We start from the raw sequence: 24,818 nt of genomic DNA, 5'->3' as shown, positions 1-24,818 counted from the left end.
GCGCACATGACATCCCAGATAATCTGAAAACGGTAGTCAGACCTTAAGAGACCCTTTGTAGTCTCACCTCAACAGATTATATACAGCAGATACAGAGTCACATGGTTGGCACCGGTCTCTGTAGATTATATACAGCAGATACAGAGTCACACGGTCGGCACCGGTCTCTGTAGATTATATACAGCAGATACAGAGTCACACGGTTGGCACCGGTCTCTGTAGATTATATACAGAAGATACAGAGTCACATGGTTGGCACCGGTCTCTGTAGATTATATGCAGGAGATACAGAGTCACATGGTTGGTACCGGTCTCTGTAGATTATATACAGCAGATACAGAGCCACATGGTTGGTACCAGTCTCTGTAGATTATATACAGCAGATACAGAGTCACATGGTTGGCACCGGTCTCTGTAGATTATATGCAGGAGATACAGAGTCACATGGTTGGTACCGGTCTCTGTAGATTATATACAGCAGATACAGAGCCACATGGTTGGTACCGGTCTATGTAGATTATATACAGCAGATACAAAGTCACATGGTTGGTACCGGTCTCTGTAGATTATATACAGCATATATAGAGACACATGGTCTATACCGGTCACTATAGAGAGCAGTATACATTGTTGTTACCTTTCCTGAGAGTGGTAAGTGGGTTCCCATTAATAATAAGCTCCTGTAGTGAGGGGAACAGCGCCACCGGCAGCACGTCCTCTTCATGACAGATCTGTAATTTGATCACAGAGACATCAAATCAGCTCTGACATTATTTACTGACTACACAAAACCCCAGTGCTTTACACTGCAGCCTCTTCTTTACAATTTTTCTACTAGACCTGTATATGAAGCTACGAGGTGGATTTATAAAAGGACTAGCTGTAGTAACCGGGCGTTGCCCGGGATAGTAAGGCTATATGCACACAGTGTGTTTTTCGCTGCGTGTTTGCGTGTTTTTCGGGTGCGTTTTTGTTCAGAAAACTGCATGACTTTCCCCAGCAAAGTCTATGAGTTATTTTTGCTGTCTGCACACAGCGGGTTTTTTAGCTGCGTATTTGTGGTGCCACAAAAACGCAGCATGTCAATTATTTTTGCATTTTCCACCCATTGAGTTCAATGAGATGTTTAAAAACGCAATGAAAAACGCAAATTGCAAATATAGCTGCGTTTTAGTGCGTTTCTATGACTAAAAACGCAGCTATAAACGCAAGGGGTGGGTAGTAAAGTGACGTGTACAGGAAGAGGATTCCTTCTGTTAGTAAATACAGAAGAGTGGATCCTCTCCCGTACCGCCACCGCTGCTTCCACCTCCCGTCCGGCGCCGTGTCCGCTCCCGTGCGGCGCCATGTCCGCTCCCGTCAAAAAATGTTATACTCACCTGTCTGCAGACTCCCGGGACACGTCCGCTCCCAGCTCCTCTTCCCGATACTGCCACCCCTGCTCTGGCTGTCTGCAGACTCCTGGGACACATCCAATCGCTGCAGGACCTGCTGATGATCAGCTGATGCGGTCACCTCATGTGGTCACCTGGCGCATCAGCTGACACTATAAGTCCAGCGGTGAGGCCGGCTTTTTACCGCCCGGCCTGCTTAAATGATCAGCTGATGCGGTCAGGTGACCGCATCACTGATCACCGCCGGGTCCTGCAGCGATCGGACGGGAGTCTGCACAGAGGTATGTAGTTTTTTTATTCTGATGCATCAGCTGATTGTATAAACGGCTTTTATACAATCAGCTGATGTGTCATGTGATTCAGGCCCTTGAACCTGACATCATCTGATCGCTTTGCCTTCCAGCAAACCGATCAGATGATATTGGATCCGGATTGGACGGTGTGGGACCCTTGACCCAGGATTACTGTGGAGGGGGGTTCTTTATTTCAATAGTCACTAATTGTGTTTTATTTCTAATAAAAATATTTTTGTGTGTTGTGTTTTTTTTTATCTATACTAGAAATTCATGGTGGCCATGTCTAATATTAGCGTGACACCATGAATTTCGGGTTTAGGGCCAACTGATAATATACAGCTAGCCCTAACCCCATTATTACCCAGCGAGCTACCCGGCATCAGGGCAGCTGGAAGAGTTGGATACAGCGCCAGAAGATGGCGCTTCTATGAAAGCGCCATTTTCTGGGGTGGCTGCGGACTGCAATTTGCGGGGGGGGGGGTGCCCAGAAAGCTTGGGCACCCTGCACTGCGGATTCCATTCCCCAGCCTAGCTGTACCTGGCTGGACTCAAAAATTGGACGAAGCCCACGTCATTTTTTTTAAAATTATTTCATGAAATTCATTAAATAATTAAAAAAAAAAGGGCTTCCCTATATTTTTGGTTCCCAGCCGGGTACAAATAGGCAGCTAGGGGTTGGGGGCAGCCCGTACCTGCCTGCTATATCTGGCTAGCATACAAAAATATGGCGAAGCCCACGTCATTTTTTTGGGGGGCAAAAAACTCCTGCATACAGTCCTGGATGCAGCATGCTGAGCCTTGTAGTTCTTCAGCTTTTGTCTGCTCTCCTGCATACACTAGTGGATGGAGTATGCTGAGCCTTGTAGTTCTGATCCCCTGCCTCTCCCTCCAGCATACAGTCCTGGATGGAGCATGCTGAGCCTTGTAGTTCTGCAGCTGCTGTCTGCTCTCCTGCATCCACTAGTGGATGGAGTATGCTGAGCCTTGTAGGTCTGCTCCCCCTGCCTCTCCCTCCAGCATACAGTTCTGGATGGACTATGCTGAGCCTTGTAGTTCTGCAGCTGTCTGCTCTCCTGCATACACTAGTGGAGAATGAAGAACATATTGAAGGAGGAAATGACATTAGACCTTTTTTTTTTTCAACAATCTTTAATGGCAATGTTCATTGATAAAAAAAAGCATAAAAATGCAATGAGCGAAAACGCAGCAAAACGCAGCAAAGAACGCACCAAAACGCGGTAAAAAACATGCATTTTTTTGCCACGGGTGCGTTTTTGTGCATTTTTGCCACAAAAAAACGCACAAAAACGCAGCGTAAAAAAAATGCAGCATGCGCACAACCTAACTGTCTCTCTGTCTCTCTCCCATTCTTTGTCTGTGTGTTGCTGTCTGTCTGTCTCTTTCCTTGTCTGTCTGTCTCTTTCCTTGTCTGTCTGTGTCTATGTCTCTGTCTGTATTTGTATCAGTCTATCTGTCTCCATCTCTGTGTCTGTCCATCTCTATCTCTGTCTGTCTCTATGTGTGTGTCTGTCTTTGTCTGTCTCTTTCCAGGTCTATCTCTTTCCAGGTCTGTCTTTTTCCAGGGCTGTCTCTTTCCCCGTCTGTCTCTTTCCCCGTCTGTCTCTTACCAGGGCCGTCTCTTTCCCCGTCTGTCTCTTTGCACGTCTGTCTGTCTCTTTGCACGTCTGTCGCTGTCTGTCTCTATTTCTCTGTCTCTTTGCCCGGCTGTCTCTGTCTGTCTTTTTCTGTCTCTCCACCAACATCTTATTACCTCACACATAAGCTTCTTATACTAACAGTTTATTTTGTTCCTATAGCAACCACTGACAGTTGCTATTAATTGCCTGTAGCAACCACCTCCATTCAGTTTAATGGAGGCAGGATTTTGAAGAGTAACTGTAAAGCGCAGGGTTCAATTTTCCTGTCAAAATATAGTCTATGACGTTCCCTGGGTCACATGAGGCGTCTGTGCAAAATTTCGTGATTGTAAATGCGACAGATTCCTTTAGCGGACACACAAACACACATATACACTGAGCTTTATATATTAGACTACCGTTATTAGGAAACCATCAACAGGTAGGTTGGATGCTACTTATGGATTTTATTACTCTAGGTTCTGAGGATATCCATAACATATACACACCAGCTCATGAGTCTCACACTACTAAATAGGTCATAAGAATATTATCTGTCTATGGAAACTTACTAATGATTTCCAGGAAAAAGAATGAAATCCCCTATGATAAAATGATATTACCCTGAACCACAACTAGAGGGAGCTCCCCCTAGTGGTGGCTGCAGACAGGCTGTTATCATGTGTCTCTGTATGCAGGGAGCTCCCCCTAGTGGTGGCTGCAGACAGGCTGTTATCATGTGTCTCTGTATGCAGGGAGCTCCTCCTAGTGGTGGCTGCAGACAGGCTGTTATCATGTGTCTCTGTATGCAGGGAGCTCCTCCTAGTGGTGGCTGCAGACAGGCTGTTATCATGTGTCTCTGTATGCAGGGAGCTCCTCCTAGTGGTGGCTGCAGACAGGCTGTTATCATGTGTCTCTGTATGCAGGGAGCTCCTCCTAGTGGTGGCTGCAGACAGGCTGTTATCATGTGTCTCTGTATGCAGGGAGCTCCCCCTAGTGGTGGCTGCAGACAGGTTCTTATCATGTATCTGTATACAGGGAGCTCCCCCTAGTGGTGGCTGCAGACAGCATCTTATCATGTATCTCTGTATACAGGGAGCTCCCCCTAGTGGTGGCTGCAGACAGCATCTTATCATGTATCTCTGTATACAGGGAGCTCCCCCTAGTGGTGGCTGCAGACAGGATCTTATCATGTATCTCTGTATACAGGGAGCGCCTCCTAGTGGTGGCTGCAGACAGGATCTTATCATGTATCTCTGTATACAGGGAGCTCCCCCTAGTGGTGACTGCAGTCAGGATCTTATCATGTATCTCTGTATACAGGGAGCTCCCCCTAGTGGTGGCCGCAGACAGGATCTTATCATGTATCTCTGTATACAGGGAGCTCCCCCTAGTGGTGGCTGCAGACAGGATCTTATCATGTATCTCTGTATACAGGGAGCTCCCCCTAGTGGTGACTGCAGACAGGATCTTATCATGTATCTCTGTATACAGGGAGCTCCCCCTAGTGGTGGCTGCAGACAGGATCTTATCATGTATCTCTGTATACAGGGAGCTCCCCCTAGTGGTGACCGCAGACAGGATCTTATCATGTATCTCTGTATACAGGGAGCTCCCCCTAGTGGTGGCTGCAGACAGGATCTTATCATGTATCTCTGTATACAGGGAGCTCCCCCTAGTGGTGACTGCAGTCAAGATCTTATCATGTATCTCTGTATACAGGGAGCTCCCCCTAGTGGTGGCTGCAGACAGGATCTTATCATGTATCTCTGTATACAGGGAGCTCCCCCTAGTGGTGGCTGCAGACAGGATCTTATCATGTATCTCTGTATACAGGGAGCTCCCCCTAGTGGTGGCTGCAGACAGGATCTTATCATGTATCTCTGTATACAGGGAGCTCCCTCTAGTGGTGGCTGCAGACAGTATCTTATCATGTATCTCTGTATACAGGGAGCTCCCCCTAGTGGTGGCTGCAGACAGGATCTTATCATGTATCTCTGTATACAGGGAGCTCCCCCTAGTGGTGGCTGCAGACAGGATCTTATCATGTATCTCTGTATACAGGGAGCTCCCCCTAGTGGTGACTGCAGACAGGATCTTATCATGTATCTCTGTATACAGGGAGCTCCCCCTAGTGGTGGCTGCAGACAGGATCTTATCATGTATCTCTGTATACAGGGAGCTCCCCCTAGTGGTGACTGCAGACAGGATCTTATCATGTATCTCTGTATACAGGGAGCTCCCCCTAGTGGTGGCTGCAGACAGGATCTTATCATGTATCTCTGTATACAGGGAGCTCCCCCTAGTGGTGGCTGGAGACAGGATCTTATCATGTATCTCTGTATACAGGGAGCTCCCCCTAGTGGTGGCTGGAGACAGGATCTTATCATGTATCTCTGTATACAGGGAGCTCCCCCTAGTGGTGGCTGCAGACAGGATCTTATCATGTATCTTTGTATACAGGGAGCTCCCCCTAGTGGTGGCTGCAGACAAGATCTTATCATGTATCTCTGTATACAGGGAGCTCCCCCTAGTGGTGGCTGCAGACAGGGTCTTATCATGTATCTTTGTATACAGGGAGCTCCCCCTAGTGGTGGTTGCAGACAGGATCTTATCATGTATCTCTGTATACAGGGAGCTCCCTCTAGTGGTGGCTGCAGACAGGATCTTATCATGTATCTCTGTATACAGGGAGCTCCCCCTAGTGGTGACTGCAGACAGGATCTTATCATGTATCTCTGTATACAGGGAGCTCCCCCTAGTGGTGGCTGCAGACAGGATCTTATCATGTATCTCTGTATACAGGGAGCTTCCCCTAGTGGTGGCTGGAGACAGGATCTTATCATGTGTCTCTGTATACAGGGAGCTCCCCCTAGTGGTGGCTGGAGACAGGATCTTATCATGTATCTCTGTATACAGGGAGCTCCCCCTAGTGGTGGCTGCAGACAGGATCTTATCATGTATCTCTGTATACAGGGAGCTCCCCCTAGTGGTGGCTGCAGACAGGATCTTATCATGTATCTCTGTATACAGGGAGCTCCCCCTAGTGGTGGCTGCAGACAGGATCTTATCATGTATCTCTGTATACAGGAAGCTCCCCCTAGTGGTGGCTGCAGACAAGATCTTATCATGTATCTCTGTATACAGGGAGCTCCCCCTAGTGGTGGCTGCAGACAAGATCTTATCATGTATCTCTGTATACAGGGAGCTCCCCCTAGTGGTGGCTGCAGACAGGGTCTTATCATGTATCTCTGTATACAGGGAGCTCCCCCTAGTGGTGGTTGCAGACAGGATCTTATCATGTATCTCTGTATACAGGGAGCTCCCTCTAGTGGTGGCTGCAGACAGGATCTTATCATGTATCTCTGTATACAGGGAGCTCCCCCTAGTGGTGGCTGCAGACAGGATCTTATCATATTTCTCTGTATACAGGGAGCTCCCCCTAGTGGTGGCTGCAGACAGGATCTTATCATGTATCTCTGTATACACGGAGCTCCCCCTAGTGGTGGCTGCAGACAGGATCTTATCATGTATCTCTGTATACAGGGAGCTCCCCCTAGTGGTGGCTGCAGACAGGATCTTATCATATTTCTCTGTATACAGGGAGCTCCCCCTAGTGGTGGCTGCAGACAGGATCTTATCATCTGTCTCTGTATACAGGGAGCTCCCCCTAGTGGTGGCTGCAGACAGGATCTTATCATGTATCTCTGTATACAGGGAGCTCCCCCTAGTGGTGGCTGCAGACAGGATCTTATTATGTATCTCTGTATACAGGGAGCTCCCCCTAGTGGTGGCTGCAGACAGGATCTTATCATGTATCTCTGTATACAGGGAGCTCCCCCTAGTGGTGGCTGCAGACAGGATCTTATCATGTATCTCTGTATACAGGGAGGTCCCCCTAGTGGTGGCTGCAGACAGGATCTTATCATGTATCTCTGTATACAGGGAGCTCCCCCTAGTGGTGGCTGCAGACAGGATCTTATCATGTATCTCTGTATACAGGGAGGTCCCCCTAGTGGTGACTGCAGACAGGATCTTATCATGTATCTATGTTACAGGGAGCTCCCCCTAGTGGTGGCTGCAGACTGGATCTTATATATCTCTGTATACAGGGAGCTCCCCCTAGTGGTGGCTGCAGACTGGATCTTATATATCTCTGTATACAGGGAGCTCCCTCTAGTGGTGGCTGCAGACAGGATCTTATCATGTATCTCTGTATACAGGGAGCTCCCCCTAGTGGTGGCTGCAGACAGGATCTTATCATGTATCTCTGTATACAGGGGGCTCCCCCTAGTGGTGACTGCAGACATCTTATCATGTATCTCTGTATACAGGGGGCTCCCCCTAGTGGTGGCTGCAGACAGGATCTTATCATGTATCTCTGTATACAGGGAGCTCCCCCTAGTGGTGGCTGCAGACAGGATCTTATCATGTATCGCTGTATACAGGGAACTCCCCCTAGTGGTGGCTGCAGACAGGATCTTATCATGTATCTCTGTATACAGGGAGCTCCCCCTAGTGGTGACTGCAGACAGGATCTTATCATGTATCTCTGTATACAGGGAGCTCCCCCTAGTGGTGGCTGCAGACAGGATCTTATCATGTATCTCTGTATACAGGGAGCTCCCCCTAGTGGTGGCTGCAGACAGGATCTTATCATGTATCTCTGTATACAGGGAGCTCCCCCTAGTGGTGACTGCAGACAGGATCTTATCATGTATCTCTGTATACAGGGAGCTCCCCCTAGTGGTGGCTGCAGACAGGATCTTATCATGTATCTCTGTATACAGGGAGCTCCCCCTAGTGGTGGCTGCAGACAGGATCTTATCATGTATCTCTGTATACAGGGAGCTCCTCCTAGTGGTGGCTGCAGACAGGATCTTATCATGTATCTCTGTATACAGGGAGCTCCCCCTAGTGGTGGCTGCAGACAGGATCTTATCATGTATCTCTGTATACAGGGAGCTCCTCCTAGTGGTGGCTGCAGACAGGATCTTATTATGTATCTCTGCATACAGGGAGCTTCCCCTAGTGGTGGCTGCAGACAGGATCTTATCATGTATCTATGTATACAGGGAGCTCCCCCTAGTGGTGGCTGCAGACAGGATCTTATCATGTATCTCTGTATACAGGGAGCTCCCCCTAGTGGTGGCTGCAGACAGGATCTTATCATGTATCTCTGTATACAGGGAGCTCCCCCTAGTGGTGACTGCAGACAGGATCTTATCATGTATCTCTATATACAGGGAGCTCCCTCTAGTGGTGGCTGCAGACAGAATCTTATCATGTATCTCTGTATACAGGGAGCTCCCCCTAGTGGTGGCTGCAGATAGGATCTCATCATGTGTCTGTATACAGGGAGCTCCCCCTAGTGGTGACTGCAGACAGGATCTTATCATGTATCTCTGTATACAGTGAGCTCCCCCTAGTGGTGGCTGCAGACAGGATCTTATCATGTATCTCTGTATACAGGGAGCTCCCCCTAGTGGTGGCTGCAGACAGGATCTTATCATGTATCTCTGTATACAGGGAGCTCCCCCTAGTGGTGGCTGCAGACAGGATCTTATCATGTATCTCTGTATACAGGGAGCTCCCCCTAGTGGTGGCTGCAGACAGGATCTTATCATGTATCTCTGTATACAGGGAGCTCCCCCTAGTGGTGGCTGCAGACAGGATCTTATCATGTATCTCTGTATACAGGGAGCCCCCCTAGTGGTGGCTGCAGACAGGATCTTATCATGTATCTCTGTATACAGGGAGCTCCCCCTAGTGGTGACTGCAGACAGGATCTTATCATGTATCTCTGTATACAGGGAGCTCTCCCTAGTGATGGCTGCAGACAGGATCTTATAATGTATCTCTGTATACAGGGAGCTCCCCCTAGTGGTGACTGCAGACAGGATCTTATCATGTATCTCTGTATACAGGGAGCTCCCTCTAGTGGTGGCTGCAGACAGGATTTTATCATGTATCTCTGTATACAGGGAGCTCCCTCTAGTGGTGACTGCAGACAGGATCTTATCATGTATCTCTGTATACAGGGAGATCCCCCTAGTGGTGGCTGCAGACAGGATTTTATCATGTATCTCTGTATACAGGGAGCTCCCTCTAGTGGTGGCTGCAGACAGGAGCTTATCATGTATCTCTGTATACAGGGAGCTCTCCCTAGTGGTGACTGCAGACAGGATCTTATCATGTATCTCTGTATACAGGGAGCTCCCCCTAGTGGTAACTGCAGACAGGATCTTATCATGTATCTCTGTATACAGGGAGCTCCCTCTAGTGGTGGCTGCAGACAGGATCTTATCATGTATCTCTGTATACAGGGAGCTCCCCCTAGTGGTGGCTGCAGACAGGATCTTATCATGTATCTCTGTATACAGGGAGCTCCCCCTAGTGGTAACTGCAGACAGGATCTTATCATGTATCTCTGTATACAGGGAGCTCCCTCTAGTGGTGGCTGCAGACAGGATCTTATCATGTATCTCTGTATACAGGGAGCTCCCCCTAGTGGTGGCTGCAGACAGGATCTTATCATGTATCTCTGTATACAGAGAGCTCCTCCTAGTGGTGGCTGCAGACAGGATCTTATCATGTATCTCTGTATACAGGGAGCTCCCCCTAGTGGTGGCTGCAGATAGGATCTCATCATGTGTCTGTATACAGGGAGCTCCCCCTAGTGGTGACTGCAGACAGGATCTTATCATGTATCTCTGTATACAGGGAGCTCTCCCTAGTGATGGCTGCAGACAGGATCTTATCATGTATCTCTGTATACAGGGAGCTCCCCCTAGTGGTGACTGCAGACAGGATCTTATCATGTATCTCTGTATACAGGGAGCTCCCCCTAGTGGTGGCTGCAGACAGGCTCTTATCATGTATCTCTGTATACAGGGAGCTCCCTCTAGTGGTGGCTGCAGACAGGCTCTTATCATGTATCTCTGTATACAGGGAGCTCCCCCTAGTGGTGACTGCAGACAGGATCTTATAATGTATCTCTGTATACAGGGAGCTCCCCCTAGTGGTGACTGCAGACAGGATCTTATCATGTATCTCTGTATACAGGGAGCTCCCTCTAGTGGTGACTGCAGACAGGATCTTATAATGTATCTCTGTATACAGGGAGCTCCCCCTAGTGGTGGCTGCAGACAGGATCTTATCATGTATCTCTGTATACAGGGAGCTCCCCCTAGTGGTAACTGCAGACAGGATCTTATCATGTATCTCTGTATACAGGGAGCTCCCTCTAGTGGTGGCTGCAGACAGGATCTTATCATGTATCTCTGTATACAGGGAGCTCCCCCTAGTGGTGGCTGCAGACAGGATCTTATCATGTATCTCTGTATACAGAGAGCTCCTCCTAGTGGTGGCTGCAGACAGGATCTTATCATGTATCTCTGTATACAGGGAGCTCCCCCTAGTGGTGGCTGCAGATAGGATCTCATCATGTGTCTGTATACAGGGAGCTCCCCCTAGTGGTGACTGCAGACAGGATCTTATCATGTATCTCTGTATACAGGGAGCTCTCCCTAGTGATGGCTGCAGACAGGATCTTATCATGTATCTCTGTATACAGGGAGCTCCCCCTAGTGGTGACTGCAGACAGGATCTTATCATGTATCTCTGTATACAGGGAGCTCCCCCTAGTGGTGGCTGCAGACAGGCTCTTATCATGTATCTCTGTATACAGGGAGCTCCCTCTAGTGGTGGCTGCAGACAGGCTCTTATCATGTATCTCTGTATACAGGGAGCTCCCCCTAGTGGTGACTGCAGACAGGATCTTATAATGTATCTCTGTATACAGGGAGCTCCCCCTAGTGGTGACTGCAGACAGGATCTTATCATGTATCTCTGTATACAGGGAGCTCCCTCTAGTGGTGGCTGCAGACAGGATTTTATCATGTATCTCTGTATACAGGGAGCTCCCTCTAGTGGTGGCTGCAGACAGGATTTTATCATGTATCTCTGTATACAGGGAGCTCCCTCTAGTGGTGACTGCAGACAGGATCTTATCATGTATCTCTGTATACAGGGAGCTCTCCCTAGTGGTGACTGCAGACAGGATCTTATCATGTATCTCTGTATACAGGGAGCTCCCTCTAGTGGTGACTGCAGACAGGATCTTATAATGTATCTCTGTATACAGGGAGCTCCCCCTAGTGGTGGCTGCAGACAGGATCTTATCATGTATCTCTGTATACAGGGAGCTCCCTCTAGTGGTGGCTGCAGACAGGATCTTATCATGTATCTCTGTATACAGGGAGCTCCCCCTAGTGGTGGCTGCAGACAGGATATTATCATGTATCTCTGTATACAGAGAGCTCCTCCTAGTGGTGGCTGCAGACAGGATCTTATCATGTATCTCTGTATACAGGGAGCTCCACCTAGTGGTGACTGCAGACAGGATATTATCATGTATCTCTGTATACAGGGAGTTCCCCCTAGTGGTGGCTGCAGACAGGATCTTATCATGTATCTCTGTATACAGGGGGCTCCCCCTAGTGGAGGCTGCAGACAGGATCTTATCATGTATCTCTGTATACAGGGAGCCCCCCCTAGTGGTGGCTGCAGACAGGATCTTATCATGTATCTCTGTATACAGGGGGCTCCCCCTAGTGGAGGCTGCAGACAGGATCTTATCATGTATCTCTGTATACAGGGAGCCCCCCCTAGTGGTGGCTGCAGACAGGATCTTATCATGTATCTCTGTATACAGGGGGCTCCCCCTAGTGGAGGCTGCAGACAGGATCTTATCATGTATCTCTGTATACAGGGAGCCCCCCCTAGTGGTGGCTGCAGACAGGATCTTATCATGTATCTCTGTATACAGGGGGCTCCCCCTAGTGGAGGCTGCAGACAGGATCTTATCATGTATCTCTGTATACAGGGAGCCCCCCCTAGTGGTGGCTGCAGACAGGATCTTATCATGTATCTCTGTATACAGGGAGCTCCCCCTAGTGGTGGCTGCAGACAGGATCTTATCATGTATCTCTGTATACAGGGGGCTCCCCCTAGTGGAGGCTGCAGACAGGATCTTATCATGTATCTCTGTATACAGGGAGCCCCCCCTAGTGGTGGCTGCAGACAGGATCTTATCATGTATCTCTGTATACAGGGGGCTCCCCCTAGTGGAGGCTGCAGACAGGATCTTATCATGTATCTCTGTATACAGGGAGCCCCCCCTAGTGGTGGCTGCAGACAGGATCTTATCATGTATCTCTGTATACAGGGGGCTCCCCCTAGTGGAGGCTGCAGACAGGAGCTTATCATGTATCTCTGTATACAGGGGGCTCCCCCTAGTGGTGGCTGCAGACAGGATCTTATCATGTATATCTGTATACAGGGAGCCCCCCCTAGTGGTGGCTGCAGACAGGATCTTATCATGTATCTCTGTATACAGGGGGCTCCCCCTAGTGGTGGCTGCAGACAGGATCTTATCATGTATATCTGTATACAGGGAGCCCCCCCTAGTGGAGGCTGCAGACAGGATCTTATCATGTATCTCTGTATACAGGGAGCCCCCCCTAGTGGTGGCTGCAGACAGGATCTTATCATGTATCTCTGTATACAGGGGGCTCCCCCTAGTGGAGGCTGCAGACAGGAGCTTATCATGTATCTCTGTATACAGGGGGCTCCCCCTAGTGGTGGCTGCAGACAGGATCTTATCATGTATATCTGTATACAGGGAGCCCCCCCTAGTGGTGGCTGCAGACAGGATCTTATCATGTATCTCTGTATACAGGGAGCTCCCCCTAGTGGTGACTGTAGACAGGATCTTATCATGTATCTCTGTATACAGGGAGCTCCCCCTAGTGGTGACTGTAGACAGGATCTTATCATGTATCTCTGTATACAGGGAGCTCCCCCTAGTGGTGACTGTAGACAGGATCTTATCATGTATCTCTGTATACAGGGAGCTCCCTCTAGTGGTGGCTGCAGACAGGATCTTTCATAGATTGTGCCTGACACACATACCTTGTTATCCGCCAGGCTGAGGGTCCGCAGGCTCGGCAGAGGAGGTGATGTGGCCTCTGCGGGTGACAATAGGGGTATGGACAGGGATAAGGTGGGAATGGCGATATCCAGGGATTTCTGCAAGATAAAAAGAGTGATAATTGTCCTATGAATCGACCAGAAAATAATATGTTTTTAGTTTTCTTTGTGTTTAATTTTTTTTTTACATTTTTTAATATCGCTGCGTCCTGTGAGTGTATGAGAATATTGTGTTGACAGCCGATTATTGGTTACAGGGGTGTAATATAAATGTCTGTATTCACTGCCGGCAGCAAGCAGAGATCTTACCACAGGTGAGTAAATATAACAGGGGCAGCAGAGTACTCACCGGTGCAGAGTCCGATGTCGGGGGATATCGGGGGGAGGGGAAGATCACCTCTGCAAACAGAAGAGTGAAATGTGAGCTTGTGAGGAGCTGCCCTTTAATTCCCAGCTGAACGGCTCCGCGCTGTCACCTGTGCGGTCAGGATCCTGCCCGCTGTGTATCACCATGTAATCCACCCTGTCCTCCGCCGCCCCACTCCGCTCCAAATCATCTCCCGTCATCTCATCCTCCTGAGTCGTGTGACCTCGACCCTCCGAAACTCCTCCTGGCTCCGTCCTTCTGACTGCGGCAACGATCCCTGCTCCTGACAAGGTGGGGACAGAAGAGAGGGAGTTCTGCTCCAGATTCAGCAACCGCAGCCTGAGAGGAGCAAAAGAGATCACTATAGGGTATGAAAAGTGAAAGCTCTATGAGCCCGATCACATCATGATCATGTGCATCATCACATGGGTCACATATAGGAGGAAGCTGCACTGATCCTGAGCTACATCCTGTATTATACTCCAGAGCTGCACTCACTATTCTGCTGCTGCAGTCACTGTGTACATACATTACATTACTGATCCTGAGTTACCTCCTGTATTATACCCCAGAGCTGCACTCACTATTCTGCTGGTGAAGTCACTGTGTACATACATTACATTACTGACCCTGAGTTACCTCTTGTATTATACTCCAGAGCTGCACTCACTATTCTGCTGGTGCAGTCACTGTGTACATACATTACATTACTGACCCTGAGTTACCTCCTGTATTATACACCAGAGCTGCACTCACTATTCTACTGGTGCAATCACTCTGTACATACATTACTGATCCTGAGTTACCACCTGTATTATACTCCAGAGCTGCACTCACTATTCTGCTGCTGCAGTCACTGTGTACATACATTACATTACTGATCCTGTATTATACTCCAGAGCTGCACTCACTATTCTGCTGGTGCAGTCACTGTGTACATACATTACATTACTGACCCTGAGTTACCTCCTGTATTATACACCAGAGCTGCACTCACTATTCTACTGGTGCAATCACTCTGTACATACATTACTGATCCTGAGTTACCACCTGTATTATACTCCAGAGCTGCACTCACTATTCTGCTGCTGCAGTCACTGTGTACATACATTACATTACTGATCCTGTATTATACTCCAGAGCTGCACTCACTATTCTGCTGGTGCAGTCACTGTGTACATACATTACATTACTGATCCTGAGTTACCTCCTGTATTATACTCCAGAGCTCCACTCACTATTCTGCTGGTGAAGTCACTGTGTACATACATTACATTACTGACCCTGAGTTACCTCTTGTATTATACTCCAGAGCTGCACTCACTATTCTGCTGGTGCAGTCACTGTGTACATATATTACATTACTGACCCTGAATTACCTCCTGTATTATACTCCAGAGCTGCACTCACTATTCTGCTGGTGCAGTCACTGTGTACATATATTACATTACTGATCCTGAGTTACCTCCTGTATTATACTCCAGAGCTGCACTCACTATTCTGCTGGTGCAGTCACTGTGTACATATATTACATTACTGACCCTGAGTTACCTCCTGTATTATACTCCAGAGCTGCACTCACTATTCTGCTGGTGCAGTCACTGTGTACATACAATACTGATCCTGAGTAACCTCCTGTATTATACTCCAGAGCTGCACTCACTATTCTGCTGGTGCAGTCACTGTGTACATACATTACATTACTGATCCTGAGTTACCTCCTATATTATACTCCAGAGCTGCACTCACTATTCTGCTGGTGCAGTTACTGTGTACATACATTACATTACTGATCCTGAGTTACCTCCTGTATTATACTCCAGAGCTGCACTCATTATTCTGCTGGTGCAGTCACTGTGTACATACATTACATTACTGATCCTGAGTTACCTCCTGTATTATACTCCAGAGCTGCACTCACTATTCTGCTGGTGCAGTCACTGTGTACATACATTACATTACTGATCCTGAGTTACCTCCTGTATTATACTCCAGAGCTGCACTCATTATTCTGCTGGTGCAGTCACTGTGTACATACATTACATTACTGATCCTGAGTTACCTCCTGTATTATACTCCAGAGCTGCACTCACTATTCTGCTGGTGCAGTCACTGTGTACATACATTACATTACTGATCCTGAGTTACCTCCTGTATTATACTCCAGAGCTGCACTCACTATTCTGCTGGTGCAGTCACTGTGTACATACATTACATTACTGATCCTGAGTTAGCTCCTGTATTATACTCCAGAGCTGCACTCACTATTCTGCTGGTGCAGTCACTGTGTACATACATTACATTACTGATCCTGAGTTACCTCCTGTATTATACTCCAGAGCTGCACTCACTATTCTGCTGGTGCAGTCACTGTGTACATACATTACATTACTGATCCTGAGTTACCTCCTGTATTATACTCCAGAGCTGCACTCACTATTCTGCTGGTGCAGTCACTGTGTACATACATTACATTACTGATCCTGAGTTACCTCCTGTATTATACCCCAGAGCTGCACTCACTATTCTGCTGGTGCAGTCACTGTGTACATACATTACTGATCCTGAGTTACCTCCTGTATTATACCCCAGAGCTGCACTCACTATTCTGCTGGTGCAGTCACTGTGTACATACATTACATTACTGATCCTGAGTTACCTCCTGTATTATACTCCAGAGCTGCACTCACTATTCTGCTGGTGCAGTCACTGTGTACATACATTACATTACTGATCCTGAGTTACCTCCTGTATTATACTCCAGAGCTGCACTCACTATTCTGCTGGTGCAGTCACTGTGTACATACATTACATTACTGATCCTGAGTTACCTCCTGTATTATACTCCAGAGCTGCACTCACTATTCTGCTGGTGCAGTCACTGTGTACATACATTACATTACTGATCCTGAGTTAGCTCCTGTATTATACTCCAGAGCTGCACTCACTATTCTGCTGGTGCAGTCACTGTGTACATACATTACATTACTGATCCTGAGTTACCTCCTGTATTATACTCCAGAGCTGCACTCACTATTCTGCTGGTGCAGTCACTGTGTACATACATTACATTACTGACCCTGAGTTACCTCCTGTATTATACTCCAGAGCTGCACTCACTATTCTGCTGGTGCAGTCACTGTGTACATACATTACATTACTGACCCTGAGCTACATCCTGTATTATACTCCAGAGCTGCACTCACTATTCTGCTGCTGCAGTCACTGTGTACATACATTACATTACTGATCCTGAGTTACCTCCTGTATTATACCCCAGAGCTGCACTCACTATTCTGCTGGTGAAGTCACTGTGTACATACATTACATTACTGACCCTGAGTTACCTCTTGTATTATACTCCAGAGCTGCACTCACTATTCTGCTGGTGCAGTCACTGTGTACATACATTACATTACTGACCCTGAGTTACCTCCTGTATTATACACCAGAGCTGCACTCACTATTCTACTGGTGCAATCACTCTGTACATACATTACTGATCCTGAGTTACCTCCTGTATTATACTCCAGAGCTGCACTCACTATTCTGCTGGTGAAGTCACTGTGTACATACATTACATTACTGACCCTGAGTTACCTCTTGTATTATACTCCAGAGCTGCACTCACTATTCTGCTGGTGCAGTCACTGTGTACATATATTACATTACTGACCCTGAATTACCTCCTGTATTATACTCCAGAGCTGCACTCACTATTCTGCTGGTGCAGTCACTGTGTACATATATTACATTACTGATCCTGAGTTACCTCCTGTATTATACTCCAGAGCTGCACTCACTATTCTGCTGGTGCAGTCACTGTGTACATACATTACATTACTGACCCTGAGTTACCTCCTGTATTATACTCCAGAGCTGCACTCACTATTCTGCTGGTGCAGTCACTGTGTACATACAATACTGATCCTGAGTAACCTCCTGTATTATACTCCAGAGCTGCACTCACTATTCTGCTGGTGCAGTCACTGTGTACATACATTACATTACTGATCCTGAGTTACCTCCTATATTATACTCCAGAGCTGCACTCACTATTCTGCTGGTGCAGTTACTGTGTACATACATTACATTACTGATCCTGAGTTACCTCCTGTATTATACTCCAGAGCTGCACTCACTATTCTGCTGGTGCAGTCCCTGTGTACATACATTACATTACTGATCCTGAGTTACCTCCTGTATTATTCTCCAGAGCTGCACTCACTATTCTGCTGGTGCAGTCCCTGTGTACATACATTACATTACTGATCCTGAGTTACCTCCTGTATTATACTCCAGAGCTGCACTCACTATTCTGCTGGTGCAGTCACTGTGTACATACATTACATTACTGATCCTGAGTTACCTCCTGTATTATACTCCAGAGCTGCACTCACTATTCTGCTGGTGCAGTCACTGTGTACATACATTACATTACTGATCCTGAGTTACCTCCTGTATTATACTCCAGAGCTGCACTCACTATTCTGCTGGTGCAGTCACTGTGTACATACATTACATTACTGATCCTGAGTTAGCTCCTGTATTATACTCCAGAGCTGCACTCATTATTCTGCTGGTGCAGTCACTGTGTACATACATTACATTACTGATCCTGAGTTACCTCCTGTATTATACTCCAGAGCTGCACTCACTATTCTGCTGGTGCAGTCACTGTGTACATACATTACATTACTGATCCTGAGTTACCTCCTGTATTATACTCCAGAGCTGCACTCACTATTCTGCTGGTGCAGTCACTGTGTACATACATTACATTACTGATCCTGAGTTACCTCCTGTATTATACTCCAGAGCTGCACTCACTATTCTGCTGGTGCAGTCACTGTGTACATACATTACATTACTGATCCTGAGTTACCTCCTGTATTATACTCCAGAGCTGCACTCACTATTCTGCTGGTGCAGTCACTGTGTACATACATTACATTACTGATCCTGAGTTAGCTCCTGTATTATACTCCAGAGCTGCACTCACTATTCTGCTGGTGCAGTCACTGTGTACATACATTACATTACTGATCCTGAGTTAGCTCCTGTATTATACTCCAGAGCTGCACTCACTATTCTGCTGGTGCAGTCACTGTGTACATACATTACATTACTGATCCTGAGTTACCTCCTGTATTATACTCCAGAGCTGCACTCACTATTCTGCTGGTGCAGTCACTGTGTACATACATTACATTACTGATCCTGAGTTACCTCCTGTATTATACTCCAGAGCTGCACTCACTATTCTGCTGGTGCAGTCACTGTGTACATACATTACATTACTGATCCTGAGTTAGCTCCTGTATTATACTCCAGAGCTGCACTCACTATTCTGCTGGTGCAGTCACTGTGTACATACATTACATTACTGATCCTGAGTTAGCTCCTGTATTATACTCCAGAGCTGCACTCACTATTCTGCTGGTGCAGTCACTGTGTACATACATTACATTACTGATCCTGAGTTACCTCCTGTATTATACTCCAGAGCTGCACTCACTATTCTGCTGGTGCAGTCACTGTGTACATACATTACATTACTGATCCTGAGTTACCTCCTGTATTATACTCCAGAGCTGCACTCACTATTCTGCTGGTGCAGTCACTGTGTACATACATTACATTACTGATCCTGAGTTACCTCCTGTATTATACTCCAGAGCTGCACTCACTATTCTGCTGGTGCAGTCACTGTGTACATACATTACATTACTGATCCTGAGTTACCTCCTGTATTATACCCCAGAGCTGCACTCACTATTCTGCTGGTGCAGTCACTGTGTACATACATTACTGATCCTGAGTTACCTCCTGTATTATACCCCAGAGCTGCACTCACTATTCTGCTGGTGCAGTCACTGTGTACATACATTACATTACTGATCCTGAGTTACCTCCTGTATTATACTCCAGAGCTGCACTCACTATTCTGCTGGTGCAGTCACTGTGTACATACATTACATTACTGATCCTGAGTTACCTCCTGTATTATACTCCAGAGCTGCACTCACTATTCTGCTGGTGCAGTCACTGTGTACATACATTACATTACTGATCCTGAGTTACCTCCTGTATTATACTCCAGAGCTGCACTCACTATTCTGCTGGTGCAGTCACTGTGTACATACATTACATTACTGATCCTGAGTTAGCTCCTGTATTATACTCCAGAGCTGCACTCACTATTCTGCTGGTGCAGTCACTGTGTACATACATTACATTACTGATCCTGAGTTACCTCCTGTATTATACTCCAGAGCTGCACTCACTATTCTGCTGGTGCAGTCACTGTGTACATACATTACATTACTGATCCTGAGTTACCTCCTGTATTATACTCCAGAGCTGCACTCACTATTCTGCTGGTGCAGTCACTGTGTACATACATTACATTACTGATCCTGAGTTAGCTCCTGTATTATACTCCAGAGCTGCACTCACTATTCTGCTGGTGCAGTCACTGTGTACATACATTACATTACTGATCCTGAGTTAGCTCCTGTATTATACTCCAGAGCTGCACTCACTATTCTGCTGGTGCAGTCACTGTGTACATACATTACATTACTGATCCTGAGTTACCTCCTGTATTATACCCCAGAGCTGCACTCACTATTCTGCTGGTGCAGTCACTGTGTACATACATTACTGATCCTGAGTTACCTCCTGTATTATACCCCAGAGCTGCACTCACTATTCTGCTGGTGCAGTCACTGTGTACATACATTACTGATCCTGAGTTACCTCCTGTATTATACCCCAGAGCTGCACTCACTATTCTGCTGGTGCAGTCACTGTGTACATACATTACTGATCCTGAGTTACCTCCTGTATTATACCCCAGAGCTGCACTCACTATTCTGCTGGTGCAGTCACTGTGTACATACATTACATTACTGATCCTGAGTTACCTCCTGTATTATACTCCAGAGCTGCACTCACTATTCTGCTGGTGCAGTCACTGTGTACATACATTACATTACTGATCCTGAGTTACCTCCTGTATTATACTCCAGAGCTGCACTCACTATTCTGCTGGTGCAGTCATTGTGTGCATACATTACATTACTGATCCTGAGTTACCACCTGTATTATACTCCAGAGCTGCACTCACTATTCTGCTGGTGCAGTCACTGTGTACATACATTACATTACTGTTCCTGAGTTACCTCCTGTATTATACCCCAGAGCTGCACTCACTATTCTGCTGGTGCAGTCACTGTGTACATACATTACATTACTGATCCTGAGTTACCTCCTGTATTATACCCCAGAGCTGCACTCACTATTCTGCTGGTGCAGTCACTGTGTACATACATTACTGATCCTGAGTTACCTCCTGTATTATACTCCAGAGCTGCACTCACTATTCTGCTGGTGCAGTCACTGTGTACATACATTACATTACTGATCCTGAGTTACCTCCTGTATTATACCCCAGAGCTGCACTCACTATTCTGCTGGTGCAGTCACTGTGTACATACATTACTGATCCTGAGTTACCTCCTGTATTACACTCCAGAGCTGCACTCACTATTCTGCTGGTGCAGTCACTGTGTACATACATTACATTACTGATCCTGAGTTACCTCCTGTATTATACTCCAGAGCTGCACTCACTATTCTGCTGGTGCAGTCACTGTGTACATACATTACATTACTGATCCTGAGTTACCTCCTGCATTATACTCCAGAGCTGCACTCACTATTCTGCTGGTGCAGTCACTGTGTACATACATTACATTACTGATCCTGAGTTACCTCCTGTATTATACTCCAGAGCTGCCCTCACTATTCTGCTGGTGCAGTCACTGTGTACATACATTACTGATCCTGAGTTACCCCCTGTATTATACTCCAGAGCTGCACTCACTATTCTGCTGGTGCAGTCACTGTGTACATACATTACATTACTGATCCTGAGTTACCTCCTGCATTATACTCCAGAGCTGCACTCACTATTCTGCCACCTTCCGTGCGGTCTCAGCCCGGGTCACACTCACCCTTGCAGTCCGGCCAGGCTGGTGAATACTGAGGGGCTGCGCAGTGCGTTGTGGTCTAACATGAAGACCTCCAGACTCGGGAACATCCGGATTTCAGGATCTTTCCTATTAATGATATAATCACAGATGAGGAGCGGCGACTGCGCTGCTCGGGGTGAGGACACACCGCACCATGAGCTCTCCAGGCTCCTCCCCCTTAGTGATGCTCCTCCCCTTAGTGATGCTCCTCCCCTCCATGTATAAGTCGCAGCTCCCTGAACAAGCAGTGCTGCAGTATAAAGCATGGTAGATAGACAATACACAGCAGCACAGCTATGGAGGAAGGTCTGATCAGTGACCGGGGGGCTGCAGAAAGACCACACTACCGGGGGAAGCCACATTTTCCATTTTGGAGGACACGTCTATGTGAGGACAGGACAACTCCTGGCCGGGGTGCTGACTTACCTGGGGGGAGCGCAGAGGTCCGGCGGCAGACGTGTCAGTCTGTTTCCGGTCAGGCAGAGTACTCTGAGGCGCGGGAGTACCCCCAGCTGCGGCACGTCCTCCGGAGACAGGCTGTTATAGGAGAGATCCAGGACCTGAAGCAAAAGGACACATAGAAAAGGGGACTCTGCATGATGGCATATTCCAGATTACCAGTTAATTCTGTATGACTCATGAATATTCCAGATTATCAGGTGATTATGGATAATTTTCAATATTCCAGATTATCAGGTGATTATGGATGATCCTGAATATTCCAGATTATCGGGTTTTTATGGATGAGCCTGAATATTCCAGATTATCACATGATTATGGATGATCCTGAATATTCCAGATTATCGGGTTTTTATGGATGAGCCTGAATATTCCAGATTATCAGGTGATTATGGATAATCCTGAATATTCCAGATTATCAGGTGATTATGGATAATCCTGAATATTCTAGATTATCAGGTGATTATGGATGATCCTGAATATTCCAGATTATCAGGTGATTATGGATGATCCTGAATAATCCAGATTATCTGGTCATTATGGATGAGCCTGAATATTCCAGATTATCAGGTGATTATGGATGATCCTGATCATTCCAGATTATCAGGTGATTATGGATGAGCCTGAATATTCCAGTTCTCAGGTGATTAAGGATGAGCCTGAATATTCCAGATTATCAGGTGATTATGGATGACTCTGAATATTCCAGATTATCAGGTGATTATGGATGACCCTGAATATTCCAGATTATCAGGTGATTATGGATGAGCCTCAATATTCCAGATTATCAGATGATTATGGATGATCCTAAATATTCCCGATTATCAGATGATTATGGATAACCCTGAATATTCCAGATTATCAGGTGATTATAGATGATCCTGAATATTCCAGATTATCAGGTGATTATAGATGATCCTCAATATTCCAAATTATCAGGTGATTATGAATGACTCTGAATATTCCAGATTATCAGGTGATTATGGATCACTCTGAATATTCCAGATTATCAGGTAATTATGGATGACTCTGAATATTCCAGATTATCAGGTGATTATGGATAACCCTGAATATTCCAGATTATCAGGTGATTATGAATGACTCTGAATATTCCAGATTATCAGGTGATTATGGATGACTCTGAATATTCCAGATTATCAGGTGATTATGGATAACCCTGAATATTCCAGATTATCAGGTGATTATGAATGACTCTGAATATTCCAGATTATCAGGTAATTATGGATGACTCTGAATATTCCAGATTATCAGGTGATTATGGATAACCCTGAATATTCCAGATTATCAGGTGATTATGGATGACTCTGAATATTCCAGATTATCAGGTGATTATGGATGACTCTGAATATTCCAGATTATCAGGTGATTATGGATGACCCTGAATATTCCAGATTATCAGGTGAATATGAATGACTCTGAATATTCCAGATTATCAGGTGATTATGGATGACCCTGAATATTCCAGATTATAAGGTGATTATGGATGACTCTGAATATTGCAGATTATCAGGTTATTATGGATGACCCTGAATGTTGCAGATTATTAGATGATTATGGATGAGCCTGAATATTCCAGATTATCAGGTGATTATGGATGACCCTGAATATTCCAGATTATCAGGTGATTATGGATGACCCTGAATATTCCAGATTATCAGGTGATTATGGGTGACCCTGAATATTCCAGATTATCAGGTGATTATGGATGACCCTGAATATTCCAGATTATCAGGTGATTATGGATGACCCTGAATATTCCAGATTATCAGGTGATTATGGATGACCCTGAATATTATCTAGATCATTTTGAAGTTACAGGATGGTCCGGTGCCTCTGAATGTAAAGCTATCTTGTGGAAACATTCTGGCTCAGATTATAATATTTTCCATTGTATGTAATTTCCTGGGGAGCAAATGATTTTATACAAAATAAACAAGCAGAGCTGCAGTGTAAAGCATGGAAGAGGAGGAAGAGGAGGAAGAGGAGGAAGAGGAGGAAGAGGAGGAAGAGGAGGAAGAGGAGGAAGAGGCGGACGCCATCTGTTTTATAGAAATGCAGCAGACAAAGTAGCTGAGCGAGCGTCGGTGATCCCACCTGTGCTAATATGGCAGTGCTTCAGTGTAAAGCATGGGGGAGAGACAAAGCAAACACAGACCCAAAAAAGACCCGGGACTCACTTCAAGCTGCGGGAAGTCTCCAGGGATCACGGTGATCCTGTGGATTCCATTCATGGAAAGATCCAGTTCTCTGAGAGCAGGAAATGTCCGGAACGTCTCTGGAAAAAGAAAGTAAGAAAAGCACGAATCAAAGAAGAGACGTATAATATCATCAAATAAAGTCCTAATCTACAGACCATCCTAATCTACAGACCATCCTAATCTACAGACCATCCTAATCTACAAACCCCCTAATCTACAGACTCCTCCTAATCTACAGACTCCCCCTAATCTACAGACCATCCTAATCTACAGACTCCCCCTAATCTACAGACCATCCTAATCTACAGACTCCTCCTAATCTACAGACTCCCCCTAATCTACAGACTCCCCCTAATCTACAGACCATCCTAATCTACAGACCATCCTAATCTACAGACCCCCCTAATCTACAGA

The 24,818-nt window shown here is 46.3% G+C and overlaps 1 protein-coding gene across 1 annotated transcript in view; it reads right to left on the bottom strand.

The window, feature by feature from the left end:
- XRRA1 (X-ray radiation resistance associated 1) overlaps positions 1–24,818 on the bottom strand; it is a 71,608-nt gene that overhangs the window by 25,506 nt on the left and 21,284 nt on the right. The window contains exons 6-12 of the mRNA XM_075337641.1: positions 24,384–24,481; positions 22,153–22,286; positions 21,709–21,813; positions 13,797–14,026; positions 13,670–13,719; positions 13,303–13,419; positions 638–731 (exon numbers count right to left, since the gene is read on the bottom strand). Coding sequence (XP_075193756.1) covers positions 638–731; positions 13,303–13,419; positions 13,670–13,719; positions 13,797–14,026; positions 21,709–21,813; positions 22,153–22,286; positions 24,384–24,481 — 828 coding nt within the window. The remainder of the gene's footprint in view (positions 1–637; positions 732–13,302; positions 13,420–13,669; positions 13,720–13,796; positions 14,027–21,708; positions 21,814–22,152; positions 22,287–24,383; positions 24,482–24,818) is intronic.

Source organism: Anomaloglossus baeobatrachus, chromosome 2, assembly GCF_048569485.1.
Source record: "Anomaloglossus baeobatrachus isolate aAnoBae1 chromosome 2, aAnoBae1.hap1, whole genome shotgun sequence".
Taxonomy (NCBI): domain Eukaryota; kingdom Metazoa; phylum Chordata; class Amphibia; order Anura; family Aromobatidae; genus Anomaloglossus; species Anomaloglossus baeobatrachus.
Note: the sequence above shows the minus strand (reverse complement) of the source record. Positions and strands in the feature narration are given on the sequence as shown.